The 26,558-nt window shown below is 41.0% G+C and overlaps 2 protein-coding genes across 10 annotated transcripts; one reads left to right on the plus strand and one right to left on the minus strand.

The window, feature by feature from the left end:
* Positions 1–2,106: 2,106 nt before the first annotated feature.
* Positions 2,107–15,400, minus strand: LOC131564201 (tRNA selenocysteine 1-associated protein 1-like). Of its 6 annotated transcripts, XM_058814557.1 has the most exons (11): positions 15,202–15,392; positions 13,626–13,792; positions 12,167–12,246; positions 11,075–11,151; positions 10,845–10,978; positions 10,121–10,252; positions 9,103–9,222; positions 6,841–7,036; positions 6,255–6,300; positions 5,514–5,682; positions 2,107–2,410 (listed from the first exon to the last, which is right to left on the minus strand). In XM_058814557.1, the coding sequence occupies exons 4-10, from the start codon at positions 11,102–11,104 to the stop codon at positions 5,546–5,548; spliced, it is 795 nt and encodes a 264-aa protein (XP_058670540.1). In that variant the 5' UTR covers positions 11,105–11,151; positions 12,167–12,246; positions 13,626–13,792; positions 15,202–15,392; the 3' UTR covers positions 2,107–2,410; positions 5,514–5,545. The 6 variants fall into 6 exon arrangements, with proteins under 6 accessions (XP_058670540.1, XP_058670515.1, XP_058670525.1 ...); XM_058814532.1 differs by having other exon boundaries at positions 2,107–5,682; positions 15,202–15,389; XM_058814542.1 differs by lacking the exon at positions 15,202–15,392 and adding an exon at positions 14,645–14,697 and having other exon boundaries at positions 2,107–5,682.
* Positions 14,327–26,301, plus strand: PAK1IP1 (PAK1 interacting protein 1). Of its 4 annotated transcripts, XR_009275370.1 has the most exons (12): positions 14,333–14,975; positions 16,265–16,427; positions 18,281–18,401; positions 18,496–18,570; positions 19,178–19,230; positions 19,658–19,803; positions 19,894–19,991; positions 20,700–20,799; positions 21,933–22,059; positions 22,667–22,856; positions 24,832–25,009; positions 26,117–26,301. XR_009275370.1 is itself a non-coding variant. In XM_058814510.1 (10 exons), exons 1-10 carry the CDS (start codon positions 14,913–14,915, stop codon positions 22,825–22,827), a joined length of 1,101 nt encoding a protein of 366 aa, XP_058670493.1. In that variant the 5' UTR covers positions 14,327–14,912; the 3' UTR covers positions 22,828–23,015. The 4 variants fall into 4 exon arrangements, 3 of the variants coding, with proteins under 3 accessions (XP_058670493.1, XP_058670479.1, XP_058670503.1); XM_058814510.1 differs by lacking the exons at positions 24,832–25,009; positions 26,117–26,301 and having other exon boundaries at positions 14,327–14,975; positions 22,673–23,015; XM_058814496.1 differs by lacking the exons at positions 24,832–25,009; positions 26,117–26,301 and having other exon boundaries at positions 14,337–14,975; positions 22,667–23,015.
* The last annotated feature ends 257 nt before the right edge of the window (positions 26,302–26,558 follow it).

Here is a 26,558-nt window from a genome sequence, read left to right on the forward strand (position 1 = left end):
GCCGCCGCCGCACCCCCCTGCCCGGCCGACCAACCACACGGCGGCCGCCCCGGGCCGCGCGCGCGTCACCAGCCCGCGCGGGCGCGTCACACAAGCGGCGCCGGGCCGAGGGCCCGGCCGCTCCCGCGCACGCGCACCGCCCCCGCTCCGAGGGAAGCGGGAGGGGCCGGGCCGGGCCGGCTGCGCGGGAAAAGCGCACGCTGGGATCTGCCGCGACCCGCAGAGGGACGTGGCGGGGGAAACGGCTGTCCCCGGACGCAGCTCAGGGACGCCTTGAGGGCTACAGCGGAGGTCTGTGCGGGTCTCGCCGCGGGTGTTTCCACCGCCGTCTCCCCTCTTCCCGCGGCGTTTCACAGAATGACTCAGGTTGAAAGAGACCACAGTGAGTCATCTGATCCAACCTTTCCGCTCAAGCAGTGTCGTCCCAGAGCACATGGCACAGGACTGCATCCGGACACTTCCTTTCTTCACAGTGAGGGAGACCCCACAACCTCTGTGGGCACCATGTTCCAGTCCGAGCAGTCATTCACGCAGTAGTTTTTTTCCTCGTATTTACGTGAATGTTACTGTGAATCGGTTTCTGCCCCTTGCCTCTTGACCTACTGCTTGGCACCACCGAGCAGAGCCTGCGTCTGTCCTGCCACTCCGTCCCCGGGGACACAAGTTATCCACGCTGAACCTCCCCAAAGGGACAGCATGAGGGGGATGTTTCCCTTGCCCCTGACGAGGAGCGTGGAGAACGCGGCAGGAGAAACGGCACCGGGAGGTCTGTGGTGCTGTCACTAGTGAGTGGATTGGTGTAAGCAAGAGAAACAGCAGGTGCAGGTTTTTCACCGCTTAGTGGTGGCATGGGGAAAGGAGGTAGGAGGAGAAAGCTTCACCATGACTTTTACTTCCTCAAAACATGAGGAAGAGTGCATTCCTATTACCAAGTTAAAATACATTAAAATGTGGGGTTTTATCTTACTGAAAGTAAAGGTGAGAAGTTTCACATTTTATTTTTAGTATCAACTTGCCGTGAGATGGATGGAGGGAGCTGAGCAGTGCAGAAAATCACAAGCATCTTCCCTGTGTGCAAGTCAATAAAAATGTTACCCAGGACAGAGCCCTGATGCACCACACCCCCCTTCCACACACAGAAAAAAAAAAAAAAACCAAAACAGCATTTATCCCAGCACACACACGAAGAAACTAGGAGAGGTTTGTGTGGAACTAGGAGAGGTGTGGGGGGAATTATGGGGACCTCAAAGGTGATTCGGAAAGCATGCAGAAATGTAAAGAGGCAGCAGCTACAGAGGAACAGCTGTAACAAGAAATGGTGTTGGGGAATTTTGTGCTGCCTCTTTTCTGCTTCATACTGGGTTGTTTTAAACTTCATCAGGGTCCTCCCAGTTCTCTTACATGACTTAACTCCTCAATTCTTTGTCCCCTTTTCATTATCTACAGGAAATAACCATTACCCAGCAGAGTGGAATTACTTTCAAGATATTTCTCCTCATAAACTGCACTCTTACTCTTGTGCCCCACAATTGGGAATACAATTTCACGTGCAGGGGATGACTTGCAGTGACAGACAATCCCTATCCTTGGAACATGCCTGTTTGAAGTCACCTGCAAGAACCACCTCGTTTTGTGTGAATGGCTGGTGTGCTACAGCTGCTGATTAATTTTAGGATGATGGTCTGCTTTGACAATGGACATGTCGAGATCTACATCAATATAACTATCAAAACAAAAAATAGTATTTTTGCCTGGATTTGCAACTCATTTTGTCCAGGAACCAATTACCATGCTAGCTTTCAGTTTGAGAAGAGGGGAAGGAAGACTAGCATAATGTGTTTCTGTGATGGGAAGAGCTAGATTTACAGAGGGGATGGAAACTGTGCCCATTGGTAACGTACATTCATTGGTGACAATGCTGGCTTCTAAAATGGTACCTGTGTGTGGAACTGACTAAAATAATTCCTGTGCTGGTCAGGTAGGAGCTGAACAAATTTAAAACAAGCTTCCTTCTTCATGCATGCTGAGAATATTAAGGTAAGCTGTAAACACAATTTTCTCTTCCATATACGTGTCAAATGCAGCTACACTAGACATTTGCTCTGTAAATTCAAGTGCTGCTTTATTTACTTATTTCACCTATTTAGAACAATTTCCATATGGTGACATACCTTTAAAGAAACTCATGACTCAGAAATACTTGTGGATGTAGTCAAACAACGTCTATTGACATAAGTCACTGAAGTTAAATAAATGTCATTAAAATGAGACAAAACAAAAGGCAAATATATATATATATCTCCAGCAGAATGATAGTGATCATCACCATTTGATCAATCTTCCCTGTGAGTTATATCTGCAAGTTACTTTGAGGTAGCACTAGAAAGAAGCTGTTGGTCCAAGAGCATCCCTGCAAAAAGAAACATTCATGGCTTAAGTACCATTTAACCTTTTTGAACACTTTTCAGTCTTCATTGGTTTTTAGCCTGTTTTTTTCTCCCTGTTCACTGCAGGATCATTAGCCCCTCAAACCATGGTACTAAAGCTTTTCTGTTCAGAGAAGTGGAAAACAAAAACATTACTCTTCTTTAAGAAATAAGTGGGTTTTAGGTAAAGGCACTATCTATCACAGCTAGGTACAATGAAGAGTTTATAAAACCAATACTAAGATTCTTCATTAGACTTAAAAAACCCCACAAAACATTTCATCTGGGTAATAAAAGACAGAACACAACCAAAGTGAAATAGCATGGTGTTGAAAACATTGCTCCCAATACTTTTTTTTATGTTTCTACTGCAAATCAGCTCTTTGTAGAACTGAGAGCAGGCATCTGTATGATGGACATGTTCAGGTCTTTGTGTAAGCTTGCTAATTCAGGCAGTAGCTGGACCAGCGCTGGAAGTTTCCTCAATTAAAAGTCTCAGCAATGAATGCCAGCAGATCTGATGCACTCATTTTTTTCCCAAATTTGTGCTTACACCAACACAGAAGCTTTTTCAGTGTGCATTTACAGTAAAGAATTGTGCTGCACACAGTATCTTGATCCCACATATGCACTCCTAACTGGTAAGCAGTATAGACTAGAAAGGCTCAGGAGACAGAAAACAAAGAGAGCTGTTTAAAACAGTATCACACAGGCTGCAACCAGCAGACTCCCCCTTCACCTCACTTTTCTTCTGTGCTGACTAAAGAAAATATATTCCCCAACATCTCTCAGATTTGCACAACTAATGGCCCAAACAACCTCTTTCACTACATTGCATCAACAGTATTTTCACTATATGGGTACTTTACAGCCCAGAACAGAAGGTGCATGTCCAAAAAGGTTCGCTAATGCAGTGTGAAGACCTTGCTGAGATGTAAAATCTGCATAAATATAGTGACTACAGACTCTGAGGTTTATGTGCTGTGCTGATACAGTGCTGATCAAAGTGAAATCACACAACTACATAGGCTCCTTATTACATAATTCACACATGGATCAACCTCCCAAAAGCTAAAAAACAGTGGATATTCTATAATATTTCTACCAAGCCAACACGCACCCTTAGGATCTGATAACAATGAAAGGTTCCCACAAATTACTTGCTGCAAGTGAAGTATGGTGTTAGGTAATGCTATGCAAAGCAGGATATGCACTTCAAAGCAGGAAGCTTCCAGGTCTCTGCCTGGGTTATAATCGTCCAGCTTGTGATGACGGAGCTTGCTAGATACAAAATCCTTTGCCTAGCAACTGGCTTGTACTACCAGGCTCAGGCACCATAACTGTGCACTACAAATGAAGTGACATCAAATCCAGCACGGTTTTTAAAGTTTAACACCCCCACATCCAAATTCAAGAGGCCTGCATCTACTATGTTGAGTTCCCTCCTTCTGCAGTCCTGTGAAACACTTCTATACAGACACACAATTCCCTTCCCCATCCAGATTCTCTTTGCTTCATTTATTCCACTTTCTGTCACATTCCCATTAATAATCTCCCTACTGTGACTCTCCAAAGACCGACCAGCTCACACCAGGGAAACATTCATGTACAAAATCCCAGTTTTCAGCCACTTTGCAACTAGCTCTCTCCAAAGCAGGAAAACAGTCTAAGACTCTGATAGTAATGTCCCTAAATTAATGGCTTTTGTTTGCTCTCTTTCTACATAGGCAGTGCACAAAATTCAGGAAGAATGAAGTTCCTATATCACACCAGAAGACCTTTCTAGTTTAGTGCATCTGTATTTCATGGGTGGAACTTAAAAAAAATCCCAGCTGAAATTAAACTGTGAGAAGAGGGAGATTCTGGTGAGCAGGTAGAAGGGACCTGCTGTGCCAAGTCATCACTCTGCAATGCAGTACTAGTTTCACATTTAATAACAGCATATAGGTTATGACCACCACTTCAATGTAATTAAGTCATCAAAGAAAAAAAAACCTGCCATCCTAGCAGTTATGGTTTAGACTGCCCCCAAAACACACATCAGTACCAAAATGCCTTCAGTAGCTTTAGTAGCTTTCACATGTAGTGCTATATGATAACTTATACTTTTTCTCTTCAAAAAGTATTCTTTTGTTTCCAGCCTGAATTTATTTCACTGTGTACATTAAGTAGTAATAGGAGCTTAAGACCCTATGACCGAAAAGTACTTTATACCCTTTCAGATAATAATAGTTTAGAGGAAGCCACTCAGAAGTTGCTGTTTGAAAGCAGAACTTTCTTCATTGCCATCTCCCCTAACCTCTTTTGACTTCAATACTGAGAACTGTCATCCTAAAATGTTATAGACCTCATGACTATGAAACATCTGAGCACAAAGACTGAACAAATAACAGATGTTTAGGATAGGGTGCAATTTAGTTGAAGAGGATACTGGGATACTCTAATTCCTGATGGGTTTTTCTTCCCTTTAAACCACAGGGTTTTCTCCAAGGATTTTTACGTGTAAGAACAGGTATTATATTACACCAGTTTCTTTGCTGTAAAAGGTCAGATGACAAGACTAACAAGAAGGGCAGACATAAAACTATCAGTAGGTATCATCCTTAGTCTTTGGAATGTTTGCAGCTACAGCAGCTCTGAGTTTACCCTTCTGTATGTTAAAACTGGACAGCACATTAAGATTAAGAGCTTGTAAGATTGCCTAGGCATCTTGGGAGTATGTGAGAGCTAGCTCTTGCTAATGCTGATGCCCGTACCAAAGACAAGTGAAATATCCCTACTGCCTCCAGCTAAGCTCCACAAGCCAGAAGGAGAAAGTGTTTCGCATATATAAGTAAAATCCCTTGCTGGCCAGTTTGCAGAAACAAAATTTTATTTACACAGGCAAGTCTATCTTTAGACCCCATTGAACTCTTTACATTTCTAGAATATTTACATGATTTCAAGATGCTCCAAATGATGAACAAAACAAAACAAAGAAAAAGATTACAGAAACTGCCAAAAGCATAGCAAAAGAAACCCCAACCTATCATTGTGCTTTAAAAACTTATGATCTAGAGTAATGTAGAAGAAATGTAATTTTAGCACCTTGGTCATAACGGTCATGCTATATAAGACACTTAAATAGCAGAGGGGATGTCAGAAGTGACCGTATCCAGAGGTTGCCAGTGACAATTCATGAGGGCATCATAGAGTTCTTCACTTGTCTCCATAAATTGTCTGTTCATTTCATCAACATCCAAGTACAGCTGTGGATCTAAAAATACAAGTCTGGTAAGTACAAGTGTCAGAACTTGGGAGGCTTGCACACGAAAACCTGAAGTAAATGCTTAATAAAGTGTACTTTAGGTAAATTTAATGATTTAACAAACTTAATAGTACACCTAGTGAGATGTTTTTTTCACCTAGAACTTCAACAAAGCTAACAAATCCAGCTTCTTTTGGAATTAGTGTAGTCAAATGCTAGGACTGTACTGGTATTTTCACATCAAGCAGAGACTTTGGCATAATTAAAAATTTTGGACACCATTACAAGATATGTCTACTAACGAGCTTAACATACAACAATCTTAACAGAACCAGTACAAAGATCTAGTACCTTCTCCAACAGACCACTCTGGACAGAAAATGAAGGCAAGTTACAAGAAGCCTACTGCAAAGCACTGTTGACAATATCCCATTCTACTTGACATAGTGTACACTATTAGCTTTACAATCCTACCTCATCTTAGCTATAACCCATTCTTTACCCCAAGAGTCACTGGCTTGTACTGTTAAAGGGCAGAAGTATGGCTAAATTCAAGCTTACAGTGACAGAATTATCATTACCTTCAGTTATTAGGTCATCATTGATTTCAGTCATAGCTGAAGCTTCCTAAAAAAAAGAGAAAGTACTCAGTCAGTTTCAGAAAGCATCACAAATCCAAAATAATTTTATGCTCCTAAACATTCCCTTCCTCCCACAGCTATAAAATAAGCAGGAGCAGGTGCTGTTTGTTGGGAAAGGGTTTCTTGTGAGGTGTTTGTTGCTTTTTAATGTTGGGTTTTTTGAGAAAACCATAGTAGAGTTCCACTGGAAATGCACTTTTGGAAGTCTTAAGATGATCATATCTAGATCAGCCAGTTGATCAATTACAACTATTCTTTACTTTGCTTTAAGCAAAGTACATCAGAAACACTGCAAAAACTTGCAGTTAGAACTGTTATTTGACATACAAGAACAAATATTACTGCATAAACATCTAATTCTACAAATGCGCTCAAGCACTTAAATCCAAAAGGTCATGTTGAACACAACCTTCACACTTATCTGACATCATGATTTCAGTTTTAGGACTTTTTTGCTCTGATTTACACAACCCATATGACTTGTTAATTGTGGGGGGTTTTTTAATTAACTATGTAGTATCTTTACCTCAAAAACAGCTGGAGCCATAACAGCATCTCCTAAAGAGCAGTCTCCAACAGCTTGCATGCTATCATAGGGAGTATAGGAGCTGTAGTTGTAGTCAGCATAAGGATCATAATTCCATTGTGAATAGTAGTTCTGATAATCTTGATAATAATCATTGTAGTTGTATGACTGGTACCGCTGGAATTCTGCTTTCAGTCTGAAACATGAGAAGGTATATACAGTTAAGAGTTGGAGAACAACTGTAAACCCAATGCTGAAGTTAACAATTTCACACACAAATTTATGAGGAAACTTTCCTGAAAGTTTCAGGAAGTCTTATGTCACAGCACAATAGACCTCATGTTTGTGAGGAGAGCAAATGTTCACCTTCAGCAATGCCAAAAATAATTATTTCTCTGGATTAACTTGAGTTACATTTATCTATATTCAGTTTGGATACTTTTGGTATTGTTTAAGCAACTTACTGATAGAAAAAAGATTCATTAAGATCAGAGACCTTCACCAAGCACTGCTTTTTTAAAGACACTTGAAATGTTTAATTAGTCCTTCCATCTTTTGTTTTGTTAACATGAAATCTTGTTATTTCCAGAAACAAGGGGTAAAGTCAGATTATCAATTTCAGAGAAACATCTGACACTGCCTGTCAATTTACCATGTCTACCTTCACCTTCTCAAGTTTTGGTCCATGAACAGTTGCCAAAGCTTAGCTGTCAGGTGAAGTCAGCACTGCCGTTATCCAGAGTGAAGCCAAAGCAGCAGGAAAATTACAAAACTTATTAGTTATGAAGACCAAAGGGCCAGGTGATTAGTTTTCACTGCTTTCCCTCTCCTGTGCAGATTTTTCCCAGGGGCAACTTCAAATTGACTAATGACAAGTATCAACGAACAAGAATAGTCTGTTCTAAACCAGAGATACACCACATGAAAAGCATCCAAGAAATCCCCTATGCTTAGACATTTCCTCGCTGATTACATACAAGCAGACCTCCTGTGCTCGCAGTGTCCAATGTCTGTTTATCTCCACTTTGCTACAGAAAATTCAGATTGGGGCTTTTTGCCAAGACCACAAACTGAAGGAGCTCAGAAATAATTTCCAATGTAAGTAACTTAATGACAACTACTCTGATGGCTGGACTTTTGGATGCTGTGAGAGCATAGTACTCAGCCATTCAGAAACAGGTGAAGATTAGAGGTGTGTATGTCAATACTCACACTGCATTTCTGCTTCCTTACTGTGAAGCTACACATCCATTCTAATAAATAGGTATTTTATTGTCTTACTACTGTAGCAAATAAATGATGTTTCCTAATGCCTCCGTCTTCTGCTTCCAACTTCTCTCCTACACCAATCTCTATAGGAAACAAACATCTAAAAATACTGCTGACATTATTCTGGATAGCAGAAGTGAAGAAAACTTTTTTGGGACTTTGTTTTCAGAGCAAGTTAGTGAAAGCAAATCTGGACAGTGCTCTCTTAGGTAAGGGCATTTCTGTTCCAAAGCAATGAGGCAACATTGGCAAAACTATCCAGGGAAGAGAAGCACAAGCTGTTATTTTTAGCCTTCTAACAGAACACACAAGCTAACCTCATGAATATATACTGAAATTGTTTCACAGACAGTTCTATTTTTGTCTGTATTCTGGATCATAGTCTATCAAATTTGGTATCAAGTCTCTAACTGGATTGCCTTAAATAACTGACTGAGAGAACTGAGCTGGCAGAAAAAAAAAAACCTCTCAAACCAAATCAACTTTCAATTTCCTGCTGCCCTAATCACTTGAGGAGCAAAGAGCAGTATTCTAAACAAACTGTTCAAGCAACATCTCCTTTGGCTTCTTCCCCTCTTCCCCTATTTTGTGTTTTCCCACTACTTTAAAACTAACAATGTGCTAATTTGTCTAATCCAAGGGGAAAGACCCAGAAGAGCCTCCTAGCATAAAAATAAACACTTGTTGTCCCTTCTACCTTCTTCAGGCCCAAACACGAAACACTTACAAATACATTCAGCTTCACTACCATAAGCATTAAGGCCGGTCACAAGAGCAGCTAAGCCCAAGTTATACAATCTGGCTAGACTTAAGAGTTGGATTTCCCCAGCAATCCTCCAAGAGGTTTGATGGATCCAGGCAGTCAAAACATAATGCTTCTTGATTTTGCATCCTGTACAGCCATTATAGCAAGGGCCACAGTCTTTACAAAGGCAGAGCTAAAAGAATCCAATTATTCAGAATTACTTTATCAATGCACAACTCATTTGTTACCTTTTAGAAATTCCTATGCTCAGCCGGATTCGTTTTCCCCCCAGACCTGGTGCATTCTGGCAGTCTTGCAGTGCCCTCATCTGATCACCTTGCTCACCAAATCTGACAAAGGCATACCCTCTACAATTTTCAAAAGGGAGAAAACAAATTCTAGTATTCATAACAGTTACAAAGCCAATTAATTCATTTTCTGTCTTCATGAAAATAGTAGCTGCTATAGCTTCTATTACCTAAGCAACCTCTCTGGCATGTGCACATGCACAGAAGATGCTTTCACAAAATTAAAAACTTGGGCCAGAAGCAAAAAGCTTTGTTGATAGCATTAAGATGCAACTTGCTGAAAGCCAGCAAAACAATGTATGTTAACTGCTATCTGTGTAAGTAACCAGATTATATATTTCTGCACTTACAGCAGTTCAGTATATTCAATATACCAGTATTAACCTGTTCCTATGCTCTACAGCTCTAACCTTCTTTCTGAATTTGCTCTCTCTGATTTCTTTTTAAGTTTCTTGAATTAATCCATTACAGCTAGTGTTTTCTGAACAGCAAATTCACTTATCCCTTCTTCACTCTCTGCCTTGCCAGTCTAACTTCTCCTCAGATTTATTTACTAATACTAGTATTTCCATCTCCCAATCCCCTAGGATTTGCTAGGCCTTACACTTTTCTTCCACATGTAAAAAGGGAATTATTTTGTCCTGAGTACTGCACTGACTAGGTGGACACACTGCTGTAAGTAAGCACAGATGTCCATGCAGAGCTCTCCTTTCTCCCACCATCTAACTGCTTTCATGCAGATATGCATTTGGCTAAAATGAATCTTAACCCATTAGTTAGCTAAAACTAACCATAAAGTTTCAGAACCCCAGGGATCTAGGTTGTTAAAAAAATGCCAGAGAATAATCTCTCTTCCTGCCTCTGAAGAAAATACAAAACCAGTTCAAATGTAAGTTCTTATAGATTACTTATAGCAACAAACATACTGACAGCATTAACACATTTTCACAGGCATTACCTGGAATATCCCAGCAGGTCTGTTGCTATTTTGCAGTCAATACATGAAGGGTACCTCTTTAGGAAATAGTCATAGAGCTGAAAATCATCTACTTCTGGAGTCAGTTCCCCAACAAATATTGAATAGTCCGGTCTTTAAAAAGATAAGAGAACCACCATTAAGTTTGAAAATAACAGAGTTCATGTCAGTATAAAGTCCCTAACATACAAGCAAGTAGTTATTACTGGACAAATAAGGAGACAAAATATGAAGAGAGTATTAACTGCAAAACTCTGCTAAGCACTGCACAGAACTGCAATGCCATCACTCCAGCAAATTTTTAATTTCTCTGAGTCCATTCTACTGCTTTTTCAAGCATTTCAATGAAGACTCAAATTTATCAAATAATCTTTTTAGAAGTTGGTTTTAGAAACTATTATTTGTTATCTGAAGGGCAGGACACCCAAAACACCAAGAAAAAAATATTAAGTTAGAGCCAGAATTCAAAAAGAGCTAAGACTATTTTGACACCACATCTCAAGCAATTATGAGAGAGATACATCAGGAAAAAAAAATCTTCATTGTTCAAATGGCAATACAATACTAAGTATTCCATGAGCAATACTTAGTGTATAGGCACCAGGTGTGCCATTTCAGGATTTTGAAAATAACTGATGACGTTCACTAGTCATTAGCAATTAAAACAGATAAAGGGTCAGAGCTGCTCCTTTCTAAAGGCCTTTACCTGGTTGTGTTAGTACTACTAGGGACAAACTCTATTCTTCCTGGTTTTATTTTGTTCTTTTTCTTCCGTTTCTTCTGGGGTGTTCTCCACCAGCTGTAGGCCTGGAGACATTCTCTTTTTTTTGCCATCAAGTCCTGTAGGGAGAAAAAAAATGACCTTTATAGTATTTAGCCTCATTTACATTCCTCCCTCCCACTCCCCATCACCACAGGTGATTTCCCCATATTCACCTTGCCCTTGAAAGAAGCCTGGGGTCCCATTTCTCCCTCCGCCTCCCATGAGGGAAAGCAGCCTCTGGGGAAAACGCCTGGCAAAAATAACAGAGCCAAAGGATTGTATGAACAGCCATATTCCCCTGACTTGTCAAGCTGGCTAAAGGATTGACAGCTTCCTCTGGGAATTAGGGACAAACCAGATAGCCTTTTGATGCTGGCCAATCCTAAATGTTAATTAGCTTCAGGACTGGACTGTGTTCCACTTGAGCTCCAGGATGCAAAAAACCCTGCCGCAGCACAATCTGCACGATGAAGAGGCAGGGAAATTGTCACTCTTGCCTAGAAGGAATCTCCACTGTCCCTATCTCCCCTCACCTAGGTACTCTTCTGAGAGATGCCTCTCCTCACTACCCAGCAGTGAGTCACTCTCCCAGGCCAGGAACAACAACAAGAGGCCGATTAATGGAATTTAAGGCGAAAGCAGACCAGGAACAGGTACTAGATCGGCTGAGGGAAAACTCAAACCCAGATGCAAGGCCAGGAGGAAAGAGGCATAAAAAGTACCTCTCAGGGAATTTAAAAAAAAAAAAAAAAAAGGAAAAATTAAGAAAAAAGAAAAAAAACACTAAAAACACTAAAACCCCAAAAACCACAGCTCAAAAAGGAAGTGAATGGGGCAACTACACAAAAGAGGAGGGGAAACAGCCTTGTTAACACCGGTTGCCTCCCTCAATGAAGACTCTGAAGAACAAGGACTTCCAAAAATAAGGATGATGTTCCATAGCATTTACTTACGCAGGCTTTAACGTTCTTCCTCTATAACATCTCCACATGTATCTCATACAGAGTGTTACGCGCAAGCTCCTTCAGAAGAACTCGCGCTCAAATAATGCAAACTGCAAAGCTTAACACAATGCCCCCCAACCTGCTTGAGTCGACACAATGAAGTGTCCTGAGGACAGTTGCCAGAAGAAATCTTAGGGCTAAAAGAACATCCAACTCAGAGCAAGCTAGCTATGTCAGCTTTACATTTATTAGGAATTCTGAGTATGGTTCTGGAATCCATTTAGGCACAGCATGCCTGTATTTCTGACTAAATGATCTTACCTGGCTTGCCATGGTTCAAACTGCCTTCTGTCTTTCTCGAACAGTAAAACTGCGCAGGTTCAATTATTACACTCCTTCAGCTGAAAAAAATGTAGGGGAGAAAAAAGATGAAGGATTTTACCCTCAATATTAATTACTTTCAAATATGTTCACCCCACCATATGCTTTAAAGTTATTAATTCAGAACTTAATTTTCTAAGTTCCAACTTGTCACTGCTTATACATTGGAGATAGAAAAAAATATATGGCTAACAGGATTAGGATTAGATGTAATCCTCACTGTCCTAAACTATAACAGACCAAAAAGTTTTCCCATTGTCCAAAGCACTAGAAAATTCTAGATATTGTTTAAGTCTCCTATACCTTACCCTTAATTCTGAAATACCTACATATAATAACCCAATAATCCAGAAGATTCTAAAATAGTTAAAAGCAAGGCAAAAGATAGAGGTTTCAGTATGTTTTATACAACCTCGTCAGTTTCTTCCCCTTTTAGCCAGATTTAAATTTACTTGTACCACAAACTATGCAGCTGAAAACAAGCAGTGGTACACTTCCCATGTGCTAAAGGATATGAGAAATAAAAACAGGATGAGGGCATAGCACAAGCAAACATCTTTCTCTGCACCTTTTCTCCTCCCTCTCGCCTTCTCCACATACATATTTCACTCATTACCATCAAAACCAAAACCAGCAAATAACATCTTACTGCCATCACTAAAACAGTGGACACACTTTCCACAAGAGCTATGCATCTCTGTTGATCCCAATATCCTTTCTTTATGCTTTTTCCCCTAATCATCCAACAAATATAAATCAGTGCAAAAACTAATTTCATTTGCAAAATACTCTGCATTTAATTTCACACGCAGGTGTTCTTCACCCCTACTGATTTCTTACATCTGGTGTATCCTGTGCAGATATTTGATGGTCAAAGTTCTAGTTCCCATTTCCATGCAGGAATTTATGTAATGTTTTAGATCTTGGCTGATTAAGTCCACAGCCACGTAATGCAATAAACACAGAGCATCTACAATGCCTTCAAGGATTGCCTGCAGAGTTCAGAGCACTACTTGGATTAGACTAACTTGACACAGGACAGCCATAAATCATAATTAGAGCTTCTATGCATGGTGCTATTCAGAATAACTATGGACTTCATCCCCACAGCCGTTGTGAAGCCAAGAAGAGTCAAGCACAAACAGGCCTAAAATACTAGTAACGTTAGTGTATACTACACTGAGCACATGCTAACTGAAAGTAATTGTGATCATTAAAAAGAATTATCAGCAGCAAATTCTGCCTCTTAAGGCTTGTCATTACTAACGCAAATATCCACGTAACAATGTTCCTGTAACGCTGGCTTTCAATAAAAAGAAGCACAAACTCCTTCATGCTCTCAACACTGAAATACTGATTTTTGAATTCACAACTGCCCAGAAACTTTTTTTAAACTTACCACTTTTCACTCCTGCAGACCTGATGGAAGATGGCACGCACGACAGAGTGCTCTTGTTGCAAGAGGCTATCGGGAGGCAAGTGATACAAGGGCTTCTCGGTAGGTTATCACCAACTTTTATGCAAAAACGGTTTTGTACGCCTCCCTGTCCAACGTTCACCTTTTCACTAGAAAACAAGATCATTTTAAAAGCAGTTAAAACAGCATGTACTGATATAATACGTTTTTTTACATTTGCTTTAACTGTATCTACAGTCACAGGTAGCTTTCATTTAAGCAGCTTCAACCTCCAGAATTCAAACACATCTTTAATTGGATTACACACACACCATAGCAGCTTTTTATTTTATTCCACTTTCTTTCATTACTGTGTTCATACGGCAAAAAGGTGGGCGAAGCTGTTCACGGCCCTAATCGCCCGCGCAAACACCGCTCATGCAGGCAGCGGGCAATTCCCCCCCCCTTCCTTTGGCACTAATTCCGCTCAAACGAGGCGCTGGGGCAGGGCACGGGGATGAGGGAGCCTCCCAGAGCTCTCGGGGCCGGCGCGGTGACCCCGGCCGAGCCCAGGCCCGAGCCGTGACGCATTTCTCTAAGCGAGCCATTCGGCACGACGGGAAGAGCCCGACAGCAAGTGCGCCCCGCCCAGCCGCGGCCCTCCGTAAGCGGCCACACTGGCGCCGGGGCCGCGCTTCCTGCTTACCGTGCTACGCGATAAGAAATTAAGTAATGAAAAAATATAAAACGACCCGGCGAAATAACGAAAGCCGGCGGGACCCGGGGCTGGGGAGGGGCTGGTTCTCTGGTGCCTCGGCCCAAGCGCGGCCGGGGCCTCCTCGCCCCGCGCGCCCTGAGGCAGGCGAGGGCCCCGCGGCCCCCGGGAAGGAAAAGGGCCGAACATCCCAGCCCAACCCACCCCGCCTCGTTCCCGATAGATCGGTCCGCGCCCCTTTTCCCCGCTAGCAGCCCCCGATCCCGAGCACCGCTCCCCCTCCCCCCCTCGCCATCCCGACACTAACGCCTCTCGTCCTCCCCGCCGCCATCACCGCCAGCGCCGCTTCCGCCCCGCGAGGCCCCCCCTGCGCGGGCTGCCCCACGCGCAGCCTGACCCCTCACCGCTTCCTCCGGCGCTTCCCGCTCCGCGGCAGCTCCCACGGGATTCTCCTCACCCGCACGGAGCGAGCGCTGCCGGACGCCAGCGCGGGGCCAGCGCGGAGCGGCGCAGGCAGCGCGGCGGACGGGCGGAAGAGCCAGCGGGAGCCCCGGGGCGGCGCCGTGCGGTGGCGGATGGAGCTGGTGGCGGGGTGCTACGAGCAGGTGCTGCTGGGGTTCGCCACGCGGCCCGGCCAGGTAACGGGAGCCGGGGGAACGCGGGGGGGGGGGAAGAAGCACAGAACGGTCTGGGTGGGAAGGGACCTTGGAGGCCCTCTCGTTCCAACCCCCTGCCGCGGGCAGGGACATCTTCCCCAAGACCAGCGTGTTCGGAGCCCCATCCAGCCCAGTCTGGAACGTCTCCGGGGAATTGTGTGGGGGAAATGCCCCGGCCGCCCCTCTGGAAGCGCGCCCCGGCACTCACCGTCTCGCCCGTCCGCAGCCGCCGTTCCGGGCGCCGCCGGGGCTCTTAAAGCGCCTTGCGGGGGCGGGGCGGCCTCTCCGCGGCCTCTGCCGCCAGACTCGGCCCCCTCGCTGGCCCGAAGCGCTCCCGGCAGCTGCGGCGGAGCCACGTGCGTGCGGGGTCCGCGGTGCGGGGCCGCTCCTCCCGGCGCCGTGCGGAGGATGGATGGGACGTGGGCTGGGGGCGCGTGGAAGGCGTGTCTCCAGCCTGCCGTGATGGAAAACGAGAGTCCGCCTTTCCTGCTCTTGGGATTTATCTCTGTGCAGAGACAGCTTCGTCTAAGCACAGCACTGATTACAAGGGGCGGTTTGCAGGCTTAAATGCTTTGGACTAATCTCCTAACAGCACATTAACTCAGGAAGATCCCATTACGCTTACAGCTAAGTATAATTCCTCCGCCTGTACTCGTGAGGCCACACCTTACGATTCTGGACCCCTCAAATCAGAAAAGACATTGAGATGCTGGAGCAACTCCAGAGAACGGCAGTGGAGATGCTGAAGGGTCAAGAGCTTAAGTCCAGTGAGGAGTGTCTGAGGGAGCTGGGTTGTTTAGACTGGAGAAAAGGAGGCTCAAGGGAACCTTATTCTCTACAACTGTACAAAAGGAGGCTGTAGCCAGGTGAGGGTTGGCCTCTCCTCTGAGGCAGCCAGTGACAGGGCAAGAGGACGTGGCCTCACACTGCGCCAGCTGACATTCAGGTTGGGCATTCAGCCTTCATCAAGCAAGAATTTCTTCATAGCAAGGGTGATTAGACATTGGAATGCACTGCCCAGGGAGGTGGTGGAGTCACCATCCATGGAGGTTAAGGAACTCAGTGCCATGGTTGACAAGGTGATGTTCAGTCATGGGTTGGACATTGTGATCCTAGAGGTCTTTTCCAACCTATTTGATTCTATGATTCTGATTTTCGCACGTATACTTTTTCAGCTTTTGCTTTTAAAAAATAAAATTATGGGACAATGAAGTGGAAGCTTTCTGTGGTAAGCTTGAGAAAGACCTGTTTGTTTTGCATTTCATTTACAGTCTTGGACAGTCGTCCCTGATTTTACACATCATGCCCACACTGCCTCATTGTCAGCAGTAGCAGTGAATAACAGATATGTGGTCACTGGGAGCAGAGATGAGACAATCCAAATCTATGACATGAAAAAGAAGATTGAACATGGGGTGCTGCTACAGCACAATGGTAAGGGATCATTTCTTTGTAAAAAACCGTAATGATAAAAAATTGTAGCTGAAAAACTGGCCCTTGCTAGAAAAATACTGGGGTTTCTTTTTTTCTAATAAGACTCTAGTAATGGTGGTGTTGCAGCCATGATGGTGTGATCATACAAACAAGGTAAGCTTTTGAGCATAGAAGGTAAAAACAATTATTCTGGTATTAGCTCACAAATGCTGCTGCTGCTTTAAATTATTTGTAGTTTTATGAAGTGGTTTAGAAGTTATAAGCCACAAATGGCTTATGTGCCATTTTTCTTCTCTCAAGATGGTTTATCTAGATCATGCCTAATCCCAGCTACTGTCTTTCCCAGTGTTCTTGCCCCCGTTACAAGTGTACATGAACCACACAAAAGAGAGTTTGTGTTTGAAAGCAGGCTGCTGCTGTCAGAGGAGTTAACCTGGTACATTTCCCACTGTGTGTGCTGCCTGAATTACAGCTTCAAAGTACATGATAGAATCACAGAACAGTTTGGATTGGAGAGGATCTTTTAAAAGTCATCTAGTCCAACCCCACTGCCTTGAGCAGGGGCATCTTCAACCAGATCAGGTTACGAAGAGCCCCATCCAATTTGGCCTTGAGCATTTCCAAGGACAGGGTATCAACCACATGTCTGGGCAGCTGTTCCAGTGTATCACTGCTGTCCTTGTAAAAACACTTCTTCCTTACATCTAATCTAAATCGACCCTCTTTAGTCTAAAACCTTAACCTATCACAACAGGTCCTGCTAAAAGGTTTGTCCCTATCTTTCTTCTAAGCCTCCTTCAAGTACTGGAAGGCCACAGTAGGGTCTCCCTGCAGCCTCTTCCCATCTGAACAATTCCAGTTCTTTCAGCTTTTCCTCACAGGAGAGGTGTTCCATCTCTCTGGTCATCTTCATGCCCTTCTCTGGACTTGCTTCAACAGGTCCACATCATTCTTGTTGGAGCTGGATGCAGTGTTCCAGGTGGGGTCTCTGAAGAGCAGAGCAGAGGGGCAGAATCCCCTTCCTCAATCTGCTGCCCACGCTGCCTTAGATGTAGCCCAGGACACATTTGGCTTTCTGGGCTGATAGCACACATTTCTAGGTCATGTCCAGCCTCTCATCTCTCAGCAAGCCTAAGTCCTTTCCAGCAGAACTGCCCTCAATCTGTCCATCCCCCAGCCTGTGCTGATGCCAGCTTGCACTGTGCTTTGTGGAACTTGGAGGTTCAAGCCCACTGCTTGAACTTGTCCGTGTCCCTCTGGATGGCATCCCATCCCTCACCACTTACAGAATTTGGTGTCATCTGTAAACTAGCTGAGGGTGCACCCTCTGTCTATATCATTGGTACAGTCATCTGTTAATGGCTGTCCAAATAAATCTGTTTGGGTCATTTGTAGCTCAGTATTAATTAATCAAAAATATCCAGGAGCTAGACTGAGCATGGTAACTGCATTTAAGTCATGTATGATACATCTGGTGATTATGGGGAAGCAGCAAGGGCAGTAAGTCCAGCTGTGTGTCAGGAGCAGGGCTTTGACAGGGAGCATTCCTATCACTGATAGAAGCTCTCTGCCCTGGTGTTTGAGTACTGCTGTGACAGAGAACAGACCAGGTGGACTGCAGACATGTGTGGGTAAAGGGTGCCTGATAGAGCACATTAGACTATTGAATATAGCAAGAAAGTTTGAGGGTTTTTTGAATAAATACTTAGGGAATCATTTAGATTTTCCCAAGGTTAGGGTAGTAGTTGGCATGCCTTGATGGAAGAAGTTTTTCTGTTAAGTTCTACATTCTCTGTTAATTTGTTGTACACACCAATAACTGGTGTGTACAACATTGTTAATTGTATTTCTAGGCACGATAACTTCTTTGGAGTTCTATGGGACTTCACATCTGCTGAGTGGGGCTGAAGATGGGCTCATTTGTATCTGGAACACAAAGAGATGGGAATGTCTGAAATCCATTAAGGCACATAAGTAAGTTTCTTAAATCATCATGTTCACATACATTTTCATGTCTGTTTTCCTTGTAAATAATACATGTGACTGACTAATGTTTTGTTTTCATCAGGGGACATGTGACATCTCTTTCCATTCATCCTTCTGGGAAATTAGCTTTGTCAGTTGGAACAGATAAAACATTAAGGTGAGTCAAAACTGATGAAGAAATGCTGAGAATCACAATTCAATAACTCTTAAAAAGGTGCTATAAGCAACAATTCCATGTTGGGACTAGGCAACACTGATAAAACATATTTGTTATCAAATGGTTCAAAGATCCATCTGTTTGTCTTTTGAAGTTCTAAGTGCCAGCTGTTCATTCCTCCTCCTTGTGAGCTCTGACTCTTCACAAGTCACTTGTATAAATATGTTTGCATTTTGGAGCACTGTTTGCTTAAACTTTTGAAAAGTGACAGATTTTGTTTAGTGTGATTTTTCACTTGGAGTGTTTCCATGTTGCTTTAGATACCTGTTTTAGAGATATAAAATGCTATTTTCATAGCACAAATTTCTATTGGCCTCCTTTTGGTCTCAGTATTGCAAATGGTGGTTTAGAAAATAAATAACACAAGTTCAACATTATAGCATGCAAGCAATATATGAACTCATCATTTTCTTTTGCATTAAGAAGGCAGAAAAATGCTTAGAGAGGCTTAAAACCTTCCTTTGGGTGCCTCATGACAGCAGATTGGATTTCAGTTTTGCTGTGCTGTTTTTAACCAGAATGCACATTGCCTGTTATTATGTTTCAGAACTTGGAATCTTGTTGAAGGACGATCGGCCTTCATCAAAAACCTGAAGCAAAGTGAGTTTATCAGTCTAAATCCACTAATTAAGTGCAGTTTGATAGCTTTATTTTTCGTGTAAAGAAAAGTTGACTGAATTAATCGAGTCAGTTAACTGCAAACTTTCACAATGTCTTTTACACGTGCAGGCAAGCATGTGTAAGCTCATGTCCTTAATAATAATCATTTAGCAAAAGGAAAACATAGTACCACTAAAGTAAATCCTTTTTTTCCTTGAAATTTGAGGTCAGAGCATTTAAATAAATGTGTTTCAGTTTGTTTTTCTTTACATGATTCTGATAATTGGAAATAAACATTAGAGTGTATAGCTGTTTGTTCTAGTTTATTTGATTTTTCATTGAATATTTTCTTAGGTCTAGGTAGAAAACAGTGTCTAGCAGCTTCTAAAGATTCTTACTTTTAGATTCTCTGTATCAATGTGTACAGATGCACACATAATTAAATGGTCCCCTGATGGAGAGAAGTATGTGACCGTGATAGCAAACAAAGTGGATATCTACAGACTTGACACAGCTTCAATCACTGGCACCATTACAACAGAGAAGAGGATTTCTTCACTTAGATTTATTACAGTAAGTACAAAAACGAGAGGTGTTGGGAAATTAATTGGTTTGAAACACATGAAATTAATCACACTTGCATTTCTCTTTCCCCATTCCAAGGATTCTGTCCTTGCCATAGCTGGAGATGATGAAATGATTAGGTTCTACAGCTGTGACTCTCAAAAATGCTTGTGTGAATTTAAAGCTCATGAAAACAGGTATTCTATATTTGCTTTATATATTTACTATTTAAATATTTATGGCAATGCTAAGTCCTCTCTAAAGTTCTACGGTTTGTAATGTTCAGCATAATTTGCTTTTGTTTTAGTATAGAAAGTGAAATTATTTATGTGCTACATTCCAAACAGACTTGTTTGCTTTTCATATGAGCACAAGTACTGTGTCCATGCACATTACAAAAACAATAGGGTACAGAATTAAGAATATTGCTATTCTAAATTTGTGAGTGTGTGTGTGTTTGTGTTTAACCAGTCTTTACTGAATCAGACTCTTTAGAATGCTTCAACAAAACAAACCAGTTGTATTCAGTTCAAACAATAGGAGTGTAATTATGTATTCTCTGTTTTTGAATACCAAATATTTGTCCAAATGTTGCTTTGAATTCATCAAAACACAAAAGCATTAGCAGTAATGTCACTGATGTGTCTAATAGCGTATGCTTTACAGTACTAAAGAGTTCTGAATTGAATCCTAATAAGCCTAGCAAAGGCAAGTGTTCCTAATATGACAGCACTCAAAGCAGATCCAACTTCCTGCCTGTCACTTGGGGGTTTTTTGTTCAAACTGATTTTTTAGACTGTTGCCTATTCATCTTTAAATTGTCTCAGCTTACTGGTCTGAAGTGAACTGCGATGCTATAAGATAATAATGTATTCTTTTTCACATATTCTGTGTCTTTTTCACAGAATAAAAGATATTTACAGTTTTGAAAGAGAAGGACAGCATGTCATTGTTACTGCATCCAGTGATGGTTACATCAAAATGTGGAATCTGGATCTTGATAAGGTTGGTATATTACACTGCTGGTTACATTTAAGAAAATCAACAGAGAACCAGAATTGCAGACAGTTCTGTTGTAAGAGTTCATTTTAAATCACTGAGGAAATTTTAGGTGAAATGTGCCTGTCTTGATCTTCTTCCATGTTATGCCCAGTAGAGATGTATGTCCATGCACATATATTTATGCACTCCTATTTTTTTTCATCTTTGTACTTTTTTTTAAACAAACTATAAAATCTGATGAAATTATGATATTTCATCTCTACTTTTTGTAAAGTCATGCTTTCCATCAGACCTAGCCAGGCTTATGACTATCTAATCAGTTATGTATGTTATGACTTAGTTAAGGACTGCTGTGAATTTCTGTAATGTTGATGACTGTTGCTACTCTTCTGAAAACACAAAGTCTGTGGTTTGGGCAGGGGAAGGTGGTTGTTCATGTCGGGGGAGGAACTTGTCCTTTGGAAAAATTCAAATACATAAATGTTCTGAGTACTTGTATTTCCTGTATTTTCAAACAGTTCTGAGTAACATAGTTCAAGTAACAAGGAATCATGTCTTATCTTTAAAGTTTATTGTGTTTATTGTTTGCTCTTAAAATCAGAAATAGATTTTTACCATTTATTGCCTAGTTACAAAGGATCATACTATATGATAAGTGTCTTGGATAGGTCAAATAATTATTTCTCAACATATATACATTTCAAATCTGAATTTGCCTGTTTTTAATTTCACCCACTCTGATTATTTTTATACTTGTAAGTGCAGGAGTGATCTCCCTTTTTCCTCTTTACCTTACATTTCTGTTCCCCTTGTACAGAATTGACAGAGTGATCTTTGCCTTTCTGTGTAACATTGTATTTATTTTGACCTAATTCCTTTCCCTGCAGGCAAAGTTTTGCATAACTGTGTGGGCTGCTCTGTCCAGCTCTAGGGGTAGAATATTCTAATACAGTAGTTTCCAGTGGGTTGATGCTGTTAACACTGCCCATCTGTAATAGACTATTTGTATTCCAAAAGCTGAATGATATAATTGCCTAACAGTGAAAGTGTAAGGTGCTTTCTGACTTCAAATACTTCATTAAATTTAACCAGAAATAAAATAAGGTTGAAATAAACTTCTTTTATGTTTTCTTCAGATTAGAGATGGGCCATCTTTACTGTGTGAAGTCAATACCAAAGCTAGGCTGACGTGTCTTGCAGTGTGGCTTGACCAAGCTTCAGAAATAAAAGAAAACTCTGATAAAACTGCAACATCATCTCAAGGTAACAGAACTTTGTATTTTGAATTGTTAATGTGACTGTGAAATGGAATACACCAAGTGGGAGGCTTCTCCTATATCCACTGGAAAATGTTCTGGTATTTTGAAGAAGTGGGGATATGATGCTGGCAAGTGATACAATACACTTACCAATCTGATAGTGTCTCAAGCCCATATGTTTGTTGGAGAACATAAGCCTCTTTTCACTTTTATTTAAATTCTCTTTGTGTTAACTGGAATAACATACCGAGGAAGCCACTGCAAAGCTTTTGAGACAGATAAGAAAACAAGCAGTTGATAGAACTGCATGTCCTGTTTTGTTATAAGCAAAATTAGGTGTGAGGCCACTGTAGCAGGGCAAACTTAAGAATTCTAGCTCAGATTTGTTTGGGTTTTCTGCTGTTGTTTTTCTGCATTGTAATCTGTTTGCATACTTGATCTTTATGGATTTTAATTTCACATGCAAAACTAGCATAAATGGCACTTTCTACTGTAAAATAAAAAGATATTTATAGCCTTTTTTTAAAAAATGAGATACAAATAAGTCTGCCATTTAGACTACAAAGACTTGATGTAAAGGTCAGTGTGAATAATTCTTTGCTTTTTTTCAGAAACAGAAGATGAAAAATCATCAATAGCCAGGACAAACAAAGATTTTTGGACTACTAAAAGGGTTAAAATATTAAAAAGAAAGAGAAAAATTATTCCAGAGAAACAAAAGCTGGCAGCTCCAGTGCAAAAGAAGAAGAAGAAACAGAATAGCTTGGCATGAAGGCAGCTACTTTGTCTCCTGTACAAAAAGTAAATGCTGGTGTTGCCCTATTTTTTATCAGAATCTAAACCCTAACAGGACATATACCTCTTATCCAATGTATTGTTTAAAAGTAATTATTGTTCTTACTCTAATAAACTGACTGATCATTCTGGGAACTTTCCCTAAGTGAAGAAAGCCAAAATAAATTCATAATATGTAATGTTTATATTTTTCTAATAGCAATACCATACACTTTTTAACTGGCTCTGAAAAAGCCAGCTAAAATAATAAAAATAGCTGCATCTTTCTCAGTTACATTTTTGTTTCACTTAAATGCATATTAAAAACATATACACTTTTTAGTATTGAAAATGTTACTGTTCATTTGACTCAAGGTATGGTCTGACTTTGTCCTACATTTCTTTTCCTACTGTAAGAAAGAACATGTTAAAATTACTTAAAATACGATGATCACATCCCATTCTTACACTCATGGAAAACTGTAATTTCTAATTTTTGACATGGACTTTATAAGCACAATGTTTGGCTTTTTTACTGTGTTCATGCTTAAATATATTTAATTTTTTTAAAAATCTTTGCACCCATGGTTCACATCACTGAAACATTTTGTTTAGAATATGATGCATAATTTTAGGCAGAAGAGTTTATATCAATAAGGTTTTACCTTTTCTTCCCCTTTCCCAATGTATTTTTTCAAGTCCTTGATCTGAGCCATGTTTTTTTATAAAAAAAGAATTATATAATACCTGAAATTTTTGCCATGCTGCTAAAATGTCACCTTTTATGTTTGCACTTAAACAAAAAGTAAATTCCTGACCTTCTCAGTCAATGGGAACAGAAGTTCATCCTAAGCCTTTTTACAAATATACAGTGGGAAAAACAAAGTTGAACAAGGTCAAAGAGGTAAACTAAATGTTTATTTTAAGGTGTAAGGCATGTTAATGTTGCTTTCTGCACTACTGGAGTAGTCATTACTATTTCTGTTTTCAAAGAGTAATTGGAATTATCCTTTGTTCTGATTCACTTCATCCATTCCTCCTTATTTGTGTAGCAAGAGAAAAAGTAGAAAAAAATCAGAAAAAAGATTGAGCCAAATCTAGAGAGAGGAATGCAGGCTGGTTTAGAGATATAAAACAGGATGTAACTCCAGCTCTGTGCTCTGACACTGAAACAAAATGAGCATCATCAGTGCTGTTACAGACTTGTTCATGTGGCAGTAGCAGTATTCTCTTGGAAGTGGGTGTCCATATTTACCTTCTGTAACTGGTTTCCTTACTTAGATAAATTAACAAAGCCTCTTATTTGGATATTCAATATAGTTGATTTATGCAAGTTCAGTTTATTTCAACATTAAAGATATTAAGTTTGAGCTTACACAGCTTTTCATTTTATTGATACCCTAAATGTTTGTGTTCACAAACACATGCAAATACTATAGGACTTCAAATGGTTTGTTGACTTGACAGAAAGGTGCCAGATTTTTAATTCCTAAGGCTTCTACAGTAAATATAAGAATTAAAAAGCTTAAGATTAACTAAGAGAATTGTGTACAGCAATTTCACTTGTAAAGTCTTATGTCTATTTGATAGTGCTTATCTTATGTCCTTGACAAAATGCTAAACTGTTTTTATTGTTTGAATTTTTAAATACATGAGCTCATGGACACAGTGATCACAGTTGCAGAAGCACTAGGAAAAAAATCCGGTCTGCATGTAATTTTAAGATTAAAAAGCAAAAATTCCACAGAATTTGGATTCTAAAGTTTGAACTTAGAAGTAATTACACATTTGTAAAAATCTAAATCCCCTGTGTAGTAACAAAGAATTATGCATCTCATGAGACTCAGAACAATTTGTGAACTGGAGACAAAGAGCGGTCCTTAGGGCAAAACCCATATTTTTTATACTTTGAGTGAATACTCTGCTACTAATGAGTACTTCGGAATTTGTTGTTGTCATATCTTTGTGTACATCTTCCTTTTCAGCACATTTTCCATTCTAGTTTTCAGGGAACTGCTTAGAATGGTAGAGGGGAGGCAGCAGTGCAGAGAGAGGAGATGTCAGCAGTGACAAAGCTGTCCCTGTCAGAAGGGGTGGGTGTGCATGACGCTGGGAGAGGACATGGAGCCGTAGCTGCAAGGAGCAACAGCTCAGAGAGCAGCATCTCACCTGAGCCCCAGGTGAGTTCAACAGCTCCAGCAGCTGTGGATTTCTACCTCTTGGGGAATCCCTGTGCTGGATCACAAAGCAGAGCTCAGTGAAACTTGGACATCACAACTATTACATAGCTTGAATTAAAAAGGAAATACCATCTGTATGGTATTTCCATAATGCCATTATAGCTTAGGTATGTGTTGGTTGTGGCACTTTGCACAGAGGGAGGAGATTCCTACTTAAACCACTGAGGCCAACAAAGGAATTAAAGTCTCCCCACTTTCTGACCATTATGCTAATTCATAACGATGGCAAAATCTGAAATGCAGCAACAGAAAAGCTGCATTTTGCAGAAAGTACAGGCGTCTCGTGTTTTATGCCTTCTGTTATGAAGAGGAACCAACCCCCTTCAGTTTAGGGATCTGGCTACAGGAGTACTTTTTCTTTCTATATGGTGAAACATCCATGGGACAATTGAAGTAATATCATCAATTTATATGAAGAAAATCCATTTCAGCACTCAGAAAAGAGAAAGTTTAGCTTTGTAGGCATTAGTCATCTCTACATTTTCCAGGCCAAAAAAAATGCCAAGCATTCTCTTTACAAGATGTTTTCCATCTCCTAGTGTTGAATAACTTCTACAGCAGACTGCTTTTTCTGTCTGTACTAGCTTGTAATTTGGAGGTCCTAGAAATCCCCTACGTGTTCCGTACAAGAGCTATATTGAAATTACTGCTCAAAGCTGGAAGCAGCCTGTAGGCTGCCCAGAATTGTAGCTCATGCTATGCCAAAACCCAACCCCAAATTCTCAGCTGTACCGTGTAACCCCACTTCTGGGGGGCTTAGGTGCACACGACTGCAGTTCCGCAGGAGCTTTGCCCCTCACTGAACAGGAGCACAAAACCTGCTCTGTACTAAGTCAGTTGTAGGCACCAGGGCTTGCTCAGGCATCCCCGATGTGAAAAATGCGTATCATATGATTGGCTTTTCGCAGATATTAAAAGGAATAGTCTATGTGTTGTGTTAGAAAGTAATGCTGTATTAATTCTCTTAAGTAGTGTGTTAAATATAGTTTTAGGTTATAAAAAATGTTAAAATAGAAACTATGCTATGTAGGATACTTTTTTTTACAGAAAGGACTTGAAGCAAAATAGCAGCCACAGGATACCTAAATCCTTCAGAGAAAAAGAATTTATTGCCCTCTTAACAGAAGAAACGAACTTCTTCCCGCCTCGAAGGCGCTGTTAGGATTCAGAGGAAGAAGTTGACGATGACCAGACAGAATCCTGTATTTGAATGGAATTTAGGCATCATGTATGAAGTGTATGAATATGCAACAGGCTATTGTTTTTAAGGGTTAACGGGGGTCCTTTTTCGGGCTCGTGCTGCCCAGAAAAACGTACCCAGACGTCCGTAACTCTTTGGTTCTATTGCCTCATATTGTCCTAATCCAAATTGTCCAAATTATTATTACTCTAATTATATTACTATTTTTATAACCATTTTATTACTATTAAACTTTTAAAATTTTAAAAACAAGTGATTGGCGTTTTTCACACCCGACACTCGCCTTCT

Source organism: Ammospiza caudacuta, chromosome 1 (genome assembly GCF_027887145.1).
Source record: "Ammospiza caudacuta isolate bAmmCau1 chromosome 1, bAmmCau1.pri, whole genome shotgun sequence".
Lineage (NCBI taxonomy): Eukaryota > Metazoa > Chordata > Aves > Passeriformes > Passerellidae > Ammospiza > Ammospiza caudacuta.

Coding starts and splice junctions, on each gene's coding strand:
- PAK1IP1 (XM_058814496.1), top strand. CDS start 14,913: ATGGAGCTGGTGGCGGGGTGCTACGAGCAGGTGCTGCTGGGGTTCGCC. Junction 16,428..18,280: donor GGTGCTGCTACAGCACAATG/GTAAGGGATCAT, acceptor TTGTATTTCTAG/GCACGATAACTTCTTTGGAG. Junction 20,800..21,932: donor GGAATCTGGATCTTGATAAG/GTTGGTATATTA, acceptor TGTTTTCTTCAG/ATTAGAGATGGGCCATCTTT.
- LOC131564201 (XM_058814557.1), bottom strand. CDS start 11,104: ATGGGACCCCAGGCTTCTTTCAAGGGCAAG. Junction 10,253..10,844: donor AGTAGTACTAACACAACCAG/GTAAAGGCCTTT, acceptor ATCTTTTTAAAG/ACCGGACTATTCAATATTTG. Junction 5,683..6,254: donor TGATGACCTAATAACTGAAG/GTAATGATAATT, acceptor TTGTATTTTTAG/ATCCACAGCTGTACTTGGAT.